This window comes from Procambarus clarkii, chromosome 32, assembly GCF_040958095.1.
Source record: "Procambarus clarkii isolate CNS0578487 chromosome 32, FALCON_Pclarkii_2.0, whole genome shotgun sequence".
Lineage (NCBI taxonomy): Eukaryota > Metazoa > Arthropoda > Malacostraca > Decapoda > Cambaridae > Procambarus > Procambarus clarkii.
Genome location: NC_091181.1, coordinates 14576315 through 14588797, shown reverse-complemented (window position 1 = coordinate 14588797; position 12483 = coordinate 14576315). Strand labels below are relative to the sequence as shown.

Here is a 12483-nt window from a genome sequence, read left to right as displayed (position 1 = left end):
AAGATAATTCTATAACTAATATAAATTAGTACTTGTAAACTGGTTCTAGATATGTTGTAGTGAAGGAAACTTAATAACATGTATTTTGCTGTTAGATTCCTTCAGCGGCCGACACTGAAACTGGCGACGGAGATAAACCCGCTGAACATTATGGTTACCCAGGAGGAAGTCGCAGCCCATGAGGGAGTGATGTTACAGTTTGCAGGACCCGCGGCGGACATGGTATCCTACATCGCTAAGGGGCTCAACTTCTCGTAAGTTACAGTTTGTAGTGACCGGGGTGCAGACCTTGTGTCTTACCTGGCGGTGGTTCTTAACGTCTTGCAAGTCACAGTTTGTAACATATCCTGTGTGAGGGCCAAGGCTCTAAACTCCTCGTAGGTCACCATATGCAGGATCTGAGCCACAACTGGCATCATCTTGGACAAGGCTGTAACCTTCTCGCAAGTCGCAGTATGTAGTTATATAAGTGTTGAGAACCAGTAATATTTTGCAGTTAATTCATTGCTAAACAATTGTCAATGCCAAATAGATGTTACATTGTATAAATTAGATTTAAGTCGTCATGAGGACTACATTAAGTTAATTATCAGGACGGAACTAGTCCTTTTTGACAGTACTACCCGTATTTATTATTACGTTTTATAACACGTTATTGACCTACCAAATGCTGTACTACCGGATGGATTTTGAAGTAATTTAATGTTTAAACCAAATATATTTTAGATATGATGCAAAGAAAATGATACAAGTTTGTTATATTCTAATCACATTACACCCATAAGGCAGAATTAGTTTTCTCTGCGTCAGGTACATATACCTGAGGCCTCCAGACGGGTCGTGGGGCATCAAGCGTGAGGACGGAAGCTGGTCGGGCATGGTGGGCATGGTCATCAGGCAGGCAAGTGTTGTCTTCATGGAGATATTCTCATACATGGACAAGAATAGTAATTTATTATAAAACTAAATTGGCAATGCAATAATAACTTGAAAACAATTATTATTCCTCTACATTTGGGAAGGGTTAAGACAGGATTATGCACTGCTTCACAACTGCCGACTAGCATGAATTTGTTATGACTTCAGAGTGATATTTTCATCATTTGACATTATAAATGCCAAGTATGATAGTGTTCTCTATAATATCGAACATGTGTCTTGTGTTCATCATGTTCTACAAGAACAATTATATTTTAGTTGTTCTACTGATCAGTCTTTTTTTTCTATTTCAACAAGAAGGAAGTAGATGTAGCAGTCGGCCCCTTCGCTCTGAGTGGAATCCGGTCGGAGGTGGTGGACTTCACAGAGCCATTCCTAACAGACTACTACAGGATCCTTGGAGCTCGAGGCCGGCCGGAGGTAAACCCGTGGGGCTTCCTGTTCCCTCTGGAGCCGCTGGTGTGGGCGGCCATCCTGGGAGCGCTGCTGGTGCTGCCCCTGACGACCCTCCTCATGGCCTCGTGCTTCTCACTCAACACCCACGGACACAATTGCATCTTACCGGCTTCATCCGCCTACCTCCGCATATTGTTGAATCAGAGTAAGGCCACATTATTTAATTCTGTTATTGTGATAATATTTAGGTTAACGTCCTGGCGCGGGAAAATATTATTATAAGAACCGGAAGAAAATTATTTTTTCTCGCGAATTTATATATCTTGAATTGTTATTGTTCATAAGAATCTCAAACAATTGTGCAAACATCCATAACTACTAATTTGTTGGTAATATCAATATGGCGCGCTTTTAATCCCAGCAGCTGAAGCTTATTGCAGGACTGGGAAAAGCTTCAGGTAATGAGAGAGAGGAGACAAATGCAGTTCAGTGAAGATGGGTATAATTTCGTTCTGGTGGAAGACAAAATATATTTGTATTTCTTTTTTCACAGTCTACCAATATAACTTTCATATATTAAAGGATCTTTCCGTAAAGAATCTGAAACACCTAAAAATCAAGAAAATAATGTATGGATTTAAGAACAAAAAGGATCTTAACTTTGCGCCATGAAGCATTTTTCCCAGAAATATTACTGTTAGATATGCAACAGCACAGAGCGGTCGTGGGACCGCGAGCGAGACGTGGGACGTGCACAGAGTAGACTTTTGGTCTCTACTGCGCCACCAACACTATTAACTCGCAAAAATACATCGGTGGTTGACAATATTAATATGCAACATCTGATCTCAGTATTACAATGAAAGAGTTAATTAAGTGTAATGTAAAACGGCATCTTTCTTGTTACAAAAAGTGTACCCACAGTGGAATGCCAGAAGGTCTCCAAGCCCGGTGACAGGTCTCCAAGCCCGGTGCCAGATGTCTCCAAGCCTGGTGACAGGTCTCCAAGCCTGTTGCCAGAAGGTCTCCAAGGCTGGTGACAGGTCTCCAAGCCTGGTGACAGGTCTCCAAGCCTGGTGACAGGTCTCCAAGCCTGGTGACAGGTCTCCAAGCCCGTTGCCAGGTCTCCAAGCCTGGTGACAGGTCTCCAAGCCCGTTGCCAGAAGGTCTCCAAGCCTTTGGACAGGTCTCCAAGCCCGTTGCCAGAAGGTCTCCAAGCCCGGTGACAGGTCTCCAAGCCCGGTGCCAGAAGGTCTGCAAGCCCGTTGCCAGCAGGTCTCCAAGACCGGTGTCAGAAGGTCTCCAAGCCCGGTGTCAGGTCTCCAAGCCCGGTGTCAGAAGGTCTCCAAGCCCGGTGCTAGAAAGTCTCCAAGCCCGGTGCCAGAAGGTCTCCAAGCCCGGTGTCAGAAGATCTCGAAGCCAGGTGCCAGAAAGTCTCCAAGCCCGGTGCTAGAAGGTCTCCAAGCCCGGTGTCAGGTCTCCAAGCCCGGTGTCAGAAGGTCTCCAAGCCCGGTGTCAGGTCTCCAAGCCCGGTGTCAGAAGGTCTCCAAGCCCGGTGCTAGAAAGTCTCCACACACGGTGCTAGAAAGTCTCCAAGCCCGGTGCCAGAAGGTCTCCAAGCCCGGTGTCAGAAGATCTCCAAGCCAGGTGCCAGAAAGTCTCCAAGCCCGGTGCTAGAAGGTCTCCAAGCCCGGTGTCAAAAGATCTCCAAGCCAGGTGCCAGAAAGTCTCCAAGCCCGTTGCCAGCAGGTCTCCAAGCCCGGTGCTAGAAAGTTTCCACGCCCGGTGCTAGAAAGTCTCCACGCCCGGTGCTAGAAAGTCTCCACGCCCGGTGCTAGAAAGTCTCCACGCCCGGTGCTAGAAGGTCTCCAAGCCCGGTGCTAGAAGGTCTCCACGCCCGGTGCTAGAAGGTCTCCATGCCCGGTGCTAGAAGGTCTCCAAGCCCGGTGCTAGAAAGTCTCCACGCCCGGTGCTAGAAAGTCTCCACGCCCGGTGCTAGAAAGTCTCCACGCCCGGTGCTAGAAAGTCTCCACGCCCGGTGCTAGAAAGTCTCCACGCCCGGTGCTAGAAAGTCTCCACGCCCGGTGCTAGAAAGTTTCCACGCCCGGTGCTAGAAAGTCTCCACGCCCGGTGCTAGAAAGTTTCCACGCCCGGTGCTAGAAAGTCTCCACGCCCGGTGCTAGAAAGTCTCCACGCCCGGTGCTAGAAAGTCTCCACGCCCGGTGCTAGAAAGTCTCCACGCCCGGTGCTAGAAAGTCTCCACGCCCGGTGCTAGAAAGTTTCCACGCCCGGTGCTAGAAAGTCTCCACGCCCGGTGCTAGAAGGTCCTCAAGCCCGGTGCAAGACTCCAAAACCAATGAAAGGAACCATCAGAAAACAAAGTACATGAAGAGCCTTGCCTCAGTACGAGCGAGCCTCGCTGTTGTAAATAAAGTTTGGATCTTGTGCAGGAAGGTGTTGTTTCTTGTGACCAGCCATAAACTAGGAATTATCCGTTGTACACAGTGTCTACCTTAGTTGTAGAGAGGAAGTTATGTGACGCTGTGTAAAACAGTGCTAGTACATATCATGTCGCGGACCACAACGATTATTTCAACAGAAATATTGGCAAATATTCTCCAAGGCCCAGAAAAGCCTCCAGATGATTTGCCAAATATTGAAGAATGTGCAAGTCAGGTACAATTTATAGAATGTTAATTGAGGCACTATTGGATGGAAAAGTATTCACAATGGCAGATGCTGAGAGACGCCAGTTGCAATTCTGTTATTCCAAAGGTGTTAGAGATGAGATCTAGAAAAATACTCATTGAAAACGAGCTTTTCCCAATGAACTTGGGAAAATCAATCCAGTTTCAAGAAACTAACCACAGCGTATTATGCCTGGGTACGTTATTGATATTTTGACTTCATGTGCCTAACAAAACTACAATCTTATAGTTACCTGAAGATTGTTTATCAAGCTGCCAAACTCCTAAGGAGATAATTAATGACACATGAGAAGTTGACTTTTTCAAGGTTAACTCAACGATACGGAATAACGCAAGCAATAAACAAGATCTTAACATCAGTTATCAAGTGACATATCAGTTGGAAAAAATATTTGATAGAGTACTTATTAACAATTATAATTTGAACTAAAACAAATATTCATTAAACCCTGATGTATTAATGTGTGAATGCCTTACAGAGACTGGCAGGTTTGCTTTCAGAAAAATCCTGACATACTCGTAAATTTATTATTCAAGTTGAGGCTCATCTGTTCGTTCTAAGTCTCGCAGCACATTCTTGGTGCAGCTTGTGAATGGCTTAGGACTCTCGGATGATAACAATATAGCTTTAAAGCTTGAGACGCCTAAAGCCAGTGAAGTCTTACACCACACTGAAGAAAACTTAGGATCATATGTACTGCCAGAATGTGTTAGACACGGGTTTATTGCCCGTGTTATTATTGCTCTCTATACAAACCCATTCTTCCTCCCAAATATCAAATATAAACAAATGGGTCTGCACCAGAGAGGGAGGAGGGAGGGAGGGAGGCAGCCATTATTAAGAGTGCACTGACCTTTGAGAGTTGATACATCACGAGGTTGTTGAGCCGACATTGAGCCTACCACCTGACCACTAACTCTACAAGCAGATCCCAAAGGGCAATATGACTCACATTAGTCACCAATTGTTGCAAAAACTAATTAAAGTGCCAGTTCGGTTTATTTTTTACATCAGATTAGTTGGCCAAATTTTTGTGTCTTAGATAAATCGTTATGGGGCAGGGAAACAACAACCATGGGGGTAAGTTATATACTATTAATCAATCATATTTCATGTATAACACCTGTACTTTACATGTTATTGTCACTTTTTACGATATAACGTGTTGGCAGGTAAACTGATGTGCATGAGACCACAAGTTGAGCTGTACCATCCCAGAACCACCCGGACACCATTAATACCTGTTCACCAAAAATACATGTGACCAAGGGTTTCCTATGTTGGATGACCAGATGCCACTACTGAAACAGTTGAGCCCATTAAATACTTTAACTAATGTAGTGTAATTTAACATATTAGTAATTATATCTACTGTTTAATTGCGGTAAGATAAAATATGAAGCCTCTCTAAAATGTGTGAAGGGAAGTTTACTGTTGACAATAAATTATAAAATACAGTCTGCTTAGAAGTAATAAATGCAATTAAATACAACTTCTTGAATTAATATTCAAATCAATCACTGGTAGATTTCCACCAAAGGGTGTACCGACAGTTAAGCTCACCCATAAGGAGTACAGGCTCTGGTAAGGGGTCCAACAGGTGTCCAAGGAAAGGAAGAGAAAGCAGGACGTTTTGGTGGAGATAAATGGAACAGACCATTTACTCACAAAGATACGGCCGCAGAACACTGGATGTGCGACTGAAACAGTAGGGGGGTGAAGGGAATATCATGATGGATGAAGAGAGCAGTAGAGTTATGGGCTCCAGCAAAAGCTGGAGGAATGAGACAGTTTTTGGTCTAGGAGAGCAGGCTGCCTTTGACCTCTTTGTCGATGAGGCAGAGAATAACTAACTGGGGCGCTAGCCAGTTAAAAGTCTTTCTTGAGGTCCAGGAATATCAGAATTCCTGGTTTATCATTCAGGTAAGCTAACACAGTGGCAATACATTCCACTGTGCTAACCCCTTTTCTATAGACATACATGTCCAGGTGTGGGAACCGACCTGTGAGATTTAAATTTAATATATATGAATTTATATAGAATTTATATTTACGTTAATTTATATGTTTCGATAGCAATTTGTGTAATGTTTAGCGGACTGTATTTCTGCAGTTATTCTCACAAATCGATCCTTACACATTAGGGGGTTATATTAAATTTATATATATGCAGCCATTCAAACTACAGTATTAAACTACATATATTAGTTAATAAAATTGGAGGTGCCTTATCTTATTGTATGGTAGGCTTAGTCCACCAGGTATAACTAGGATGTAGACACCAAATTATCCTCGTGAGAGGCTACCTTCCATCACCCAAGTAACTGATGTACCAAGATTAATTCTTGCTTCTTCTTCTTGTTCCTGTTAAAGGGCACTAGCTGTAAAGCTGGAATCTGAATATATTACGGCTATATCAGAGAAAACATTTATATATTATTAGATAAGGACCAAGGCTTAATTACATGTACTTAGTGGCTCGTTCGCGTCCTAATCGGTTCGCCCAATATCTATTTAACATTAACTAGCCAGAAATGATTAGATAATTGGATTTCGGTAAGACGCTTCCCTTGTTTAGATGTTGCCTGAGTGTTGATGAAAGAAGCACTAATTTGATCTCCATAACACTTCGTCCAAGAGAATTATAGGAGCTGAATTTGCTCCTGCCACTATGGTCTTAACAATGGCTGACCTTCCTCACCACTGACGCCTTGGCTCTCCTTGTCCAGATGTCAATATGTGGTAGAAGAGTCACATTTACTCGATTATGATACTAATAATTAAATTAATTCAAATGAGATGTTTTTATGATGTAATAAGTCCAAAGACTACTGTATTTAAGAATAATTCCCAACAGAACAGATGGTGAATTTAAAGTACTATGTGGCAATGATATCCCGTTTTCTATTGACGGAAAATTCCACTACAAGCTTCATTTTCTATGGGTTACCTTGTGTATACAACAGCAGCAATATTATCTTCCTGTTGTATGTAATATTAGTAAATGGTGTCGGGTTTTCAAACACCAGGTGCACATTTTCCACGCAAAGCCTTTTGTATAATAATAATAATAATAATAATAATAATAATAATAATAATCTTTATTTAGGTAAGGTACATACATAAAGAGATTTACAAAGTTTGTTGGTTTTATAGATAGAGCTAGTACATACAATGCCTAAAGCCACTATTACGCAAAGCGTTTCGGGCAGGAAAAACATTAATGACTACAGCTTAAAACTAATGGGTAAAAAGAAAAGATGTGATGAGTACATATAACAAATAGAGGTAAAAGAGGGGGGAACATTGTTGAAAAAGCAGCACAAATACAATTACAAATTATTACAGAAAATTACATTCAAACAGCGTTGATTTGAAAAACAAAAAAACAAAAAATATACATGGGTTGACAACAGGGGGGTAAGGTGGGTTACATGGAATTTATTAGGTATAGCTTCGTTTTTAACTTAAACTGGTTGAGAGAGGTACAGTCTTTAACATGGTTGGGAAGGTCATTCCACATTCTGGGCCCCTTGATTTGTAGAGCATTTCTGGTTTGATTTAGTCGTACTCTAGGAATATCAAAACTGAATGGCACAAAACTGTGCCATTCTGTCAGTTGTCTTTGCTGTACAGCTTTGGAGAGAGATGGGCCTTAGATTAGCTGGATCTTTGGTTTTTGAGATTGTCATTATTTCTGCCATATTCCAAGCTGTAGGTCTAGTTCGAGAAGTCCAGGCTCAAGTAATTAACCCTCGGTAAGCAGCATCTCTCTCTGGGCCGAGGTCTCTAATAACTTTATAGGTTGTTTTGTCGTCTTCAAGGGATGTATGTTTAGAATTGTTCTTAGCCTGATTGAGCTCATCCAGTGTGAAAGGGGTATTAGTGTTAGAAGCTTCTGCACATGCAGTATGGATTCTGTGCCACCTTTCTTCCTCTAATCCATTCTGCACTATTAGTACATCTAGTGGAAGATGATTACTTGGTGCTCTTTCTGCAAATTTGGCTTCCAGTACTTAGGCTTTTTGTTGAGGATCCTCAGGGTCGTTTGGTGTTTTATTTCCTTTGGCCTGGTGGAGTTGCTGCTACATCTCTCCAAGAGAGGTACTCACCTAATTGTGCTTGCGGAGGTTGAGCTCTTGCTCTTTGGTCCCACCTCGCAACTGTCAATCAACTGGTTTACAGATTCCTGAGCTTACTGGTCTCTATCATATCTACATTTGAAACTGTGTATAGAGTCAGCCTCCACCACATCACTGCCTAATGCATTCCATCTGTTACCTACTCTGACACTGAGAAAGTTCTTTCTAACGTCCTTGTGGTTCATTTGGGTACTCAGTTTCCACCTATGTCCCCTTTTTCGTGTACCACCTGTGTTAAACAGTTTCACGTCTCCCTTTACTCTTCTGTCCTCTAGTTTTGTGAGGTGCATTTCTCGTAGCCTTTCTTCGTAACTTATGCCTCTTAGTTCTGGAAGAGCTTAGTGGCATATCTCTGAACTTTTTCAAGCTTCGCCTTGTGCTTGACAATGTACGGGCTCCATGCTCGGGCCGCATACTCAAGGATTGGTCTTACATATGTGGTATTCAAGGTTCTGAATGATTCCTTACACAGGTTCCTGAAGGCAGTTCTGATGTTAGCCAGCCTCGCATACACTGCAGATGTTATTCTTTTGATGTGGGCTTCAGGAGACAGGGTTGGCATGATATCAACTCCTAGATCCTTCACTCTGCCCATTTCATGAAGGACCACATATATATGAGGTGTGTTCATTCAGATGTGAACACCATTACAGCCACATTTGTTCTTTGATTATCCTGGTCTCATGATGCACATGTTCCTGGACCTCACAGAGTAGGGGGGTCTTCTTGCAGTCACTTGGCTGATTTTTGTACAACTTACTTGTGCTGTTGAGTCTATGATCGAGTTCTTTGACACGTTCGCAATAGTACCAGTGATCTTTGTGGTGTCTGGTGGACTCTCTTTTTCAGGGCCATTGAATGATTAGCTGCACTTTGAATGGCTTTGACAAAATCTTGTTCTGACTGATTATTGTCTTCAGGAACAACATAATTTCTATGCCATTCTGAATTCAAGTTTTGAAAGCAGTCCTATTTTGTTAGAGCGAAGTTCCAGGCTTCTGGTGGAGGTGGAGGTGAGGTGGGTAAGTCCAACTTTAGATGAATTTGGACCCCATAGTGATCGCTTGTGAGTACAACTGACCATGCTGCTGCATCTCTGAAGGAGGCTGATATGAAGGTGAAGTCTAGTCTATCTCCGTGGATGTGGATGGATTCATCCTTGTTTAGGATTTGAATTTCTGGTAGCTGGTCTAGTAGATATGCTATGCGAGTGCCGGCGTTGTTTAATTATAGTGTTTTAGGTGGTGGCGTGTCCAAATAACACTGAAAGACCCTTTCCTACACGTGGAGACCGGTAAACATTAAACACGTCACGTTTGTCGTGTCGTAGCTCAATGGATACTCCTATAACCTCTGTCTCTATTCCACAATTGGGTGGGTTGGTTATGGACTTAGAGATCGTGTCAATTTTCACATAGATGGCACATCACCTGGATTGCCCGTTGACCCATGGAAGAGAAATTCTCGGTAGCCTGAGAATTTAGGTTCTTATCCGTCTCGAAGCAAGCTTTCCTCTAGTATCAGAATGTCTATGCCTTTGGTTGCTGCTAAGCATTGCAAATGCAGGCGATGAGTCACAATAACGTGGCTGAAGTATGTTGACCAGACCACACACTAGTTCTTGCTAATCTCTACATGGAATACTTCGAAACTGTTCTTCTTCCTTCTATTGATACTCGTCCCTCTCTCTGGCTTCGCTATGTTGATGACATTTTTGCTTTATGGCCTCATGACCTTAATCTTTTCCAGCCTTTCCTCACCTCTCTTAACACTCTGGCTCCTTCTATTCATTTCAAAGTTGAGTGGGAATCTAATTCCCTCCTTTCTTTTCTTGATGTTCATGTTCACAGGTCTGTGTCTGGGTTCTCTTTCTCTGTCTACCGTAAACCCATGCATAGTGGCATGTACATTCACTTCTTTTCCTACCATCCTCCTTCTGTTAAGAAAAGTGTCCTCGTCTCTCTCTTCCTCCGCGCTCTACGCATCAGCGACCCTCAGTTTCTTGATTCTGAAATTGCCTTTATCTACAAATCATTCTCTCGCCTTGGTTATCCTTTGCATTTCATCAACTGTGCCTACTGTCAAGCTAAACGAAATTTCTTTCGTCCTAAACCTGTTTCCAACACTAGTAGCACTGTACTATGCCTTCCCTTTATATCTGAACTCAAAACTTTTTCCAATACCTTTCGACCTCTTTACATTAAACTCGCCTTTCGACAAACTAACACACTTCGTAGCAATCTAGTTCACACTGCTCCTCCTGCTTCTAATGCTGCTGGTGTCTACTCTATTTCCTGTTCATCTTGTCCTCTCCAATACTTTGGCGAAACTGGCCGTACACTGAATGACAGACTTAATTAAAGAACACAAGAGAAGTGTTAAGTCTGCAGACACTAACAATGCTCTCTTCTGCCATGTGAGGGATTCTAATCATCCCATTGATTGGTCTTCCTCCAAAATAATCTTTCCTACCTCTACTCTACACAGACGCCGTCTTGTAGAATCGGCTCTTATACACAATGTACCCAACATGAACTTGAGTCCTGGCTTTGTTGCTGTGGACTCTTCCCTTTCACAGTATATACTCAAATGCTCTAATCTTTCTAACAAACGTGACTTAACATAAGCTTACCCCTTCCATTTATCTTTCTTTCTCTTTCCTTTTATTTCTCTCTTCTCCCTTTTTCTGTTTATTGTCTTCTCCTACGCTCCCTTGCTATCCTCTTCTTATTCCTATTACTATCTCCTTCGGTGGTTATAATAGGAGCTGCCTCGTATGGGCCAATAGGCCTTCCGCAGTTCTCGTTATTTCTACTATCCCCAACATCTTACTTTCCTCCTCAGCTCTCTCTTGCCTATTTATTGCCGGTCCCTACCTCCTCATCACAATCGACTTGAGAATGGTCCAGGACGGACCGAAACGTCGTCGTCCCTTCAACTTCTAGTGTGTGGTCTGGTCAACAAGCATTGCTTATGTTGCAATTTTCTGCGCAGCCCTTGTGCATTCCGTCGCAGGATGTTTGGTGGTATTTGTTGTTAGAACTTGTTGATATTACCGTGACATCAATGGACGTAGGGTCAGACGAACTCGCCAATGGACGTTAAAATTGGGGGTTGAGGATCTTGGTGTACTTGAACTTGATTCATCAAGCTCGCTTGCAGAAGTACTGGGTGAGTACTTCATCCAGCACATTTCTCCAGAAAAGTTTTGTTCTGCCCTGCATCCTCGAAGGCGAGGTCACTGTCCGCTGGAATTTCTTGAGCTTGTCTTTAATTGTCTTTCGCATCTCTGTTGCCTGTGTGAGACTGTGTCTCAATAGAAAAGTTTGGACCATTTCAGGGTACCATGGCCTTAAATATTGACCAGAGGGTGTCCAATTGCATGGAAGCATTACTTACTGCTGTGCTGGTATGGGGCCTCTCAACTCGTTGGCCCTTATTGGTGGAAACTGCCATCATTGCACTGAGTGTTCTTACCAGATGCAATGAGCAGGCAACTACATTGAACTATTTTCTGGTGGCCCCCAGCTCTCCATCTGTTCTGGATGGAGACCTTCTCACCATCCATCATGGTTGATATGGCATGTGCCCCCCTTCCACATGGTTTGGTCTTAGTAAGCTGAAATGCTGTTTTTGTGGGCAGGGGAGTTGGCATATGTTTTGGTTGACACATCTGTTCTGCCGTGGATATAACGGGGTTCGTTTGGATCATTTAAGCCATTCGTGGCATCTTAGGTTCCAGGCATGGTGTGCCTTGGAGCAATTTGGACTTTTCTTTAACTATCTGACTAGCCTTGTCTTTATCAAGGCATATTTTGGTGTCATGTGGCTGGCTGCAGACTCCACACCTCACTGGGCATTGGCATGCATCTTTGTGATGTACAAATCTCTGACATCTGAATCATCTGAGGGACTGGGGTGTAAGGCCAGTGTTGGAACTCACCCAAAAGCCAAGAGAGTAATTATCAAAAGAAGGCACCAAGCTGGGAAGGATATGTAGCATCCTCAAATGTGCGGAATATGCATAGAACGCTAAATATTATTTAGGATGCCAATACGAGAACAAAAGCGCATAAGGCAAATTATGTCAATAGTATCCAAATCACCAAATAATCTATCCAGGGAAAAGTGACAATGAGGGATGGTCGGGAAGCACATTCTGGATGTCCGGACATTCAACAAGGATATGTACAATCGTAAGAGGGGGGCAATGCAGGTTGCATGATAAGGAGCAGGGCGGTGCTCCATTAAGTACTTGTGAGTTAAACGTGTATGGCCAATACGTAACCTTGACAGA

General features: G+C 43.0%; 1 protein-coding gene across 1 annotated transcript in view; it reads left to right on the top strand.

Moving 5' to 3' along the window:
* LOC123759270 (uncharacterized) overlaps nt 1-12483 on the top strand; it is a 98602-nt gene that overhangs the window by 46319 nt on the left and 39800 nt on the right. The window contains exons 4-8 of the mRNA XM_069334797.1: nt 96-254; nt 811-901; nt 1240-1540; nt 5217-5305; nt 7681-7802. Coding sequence (XP_069190898.1) covers nt 96-254; nt 811-901; nt 1240-1540; nt 5217-5305; nt 7681-7802 — 762 coding nt within the window. The remainder of the gene's footprint in view (nt 1-95; nt 255-810; nt 902-1239; nt 1541-5216; nt 5306-7680; nt 7803-12483) is intronic.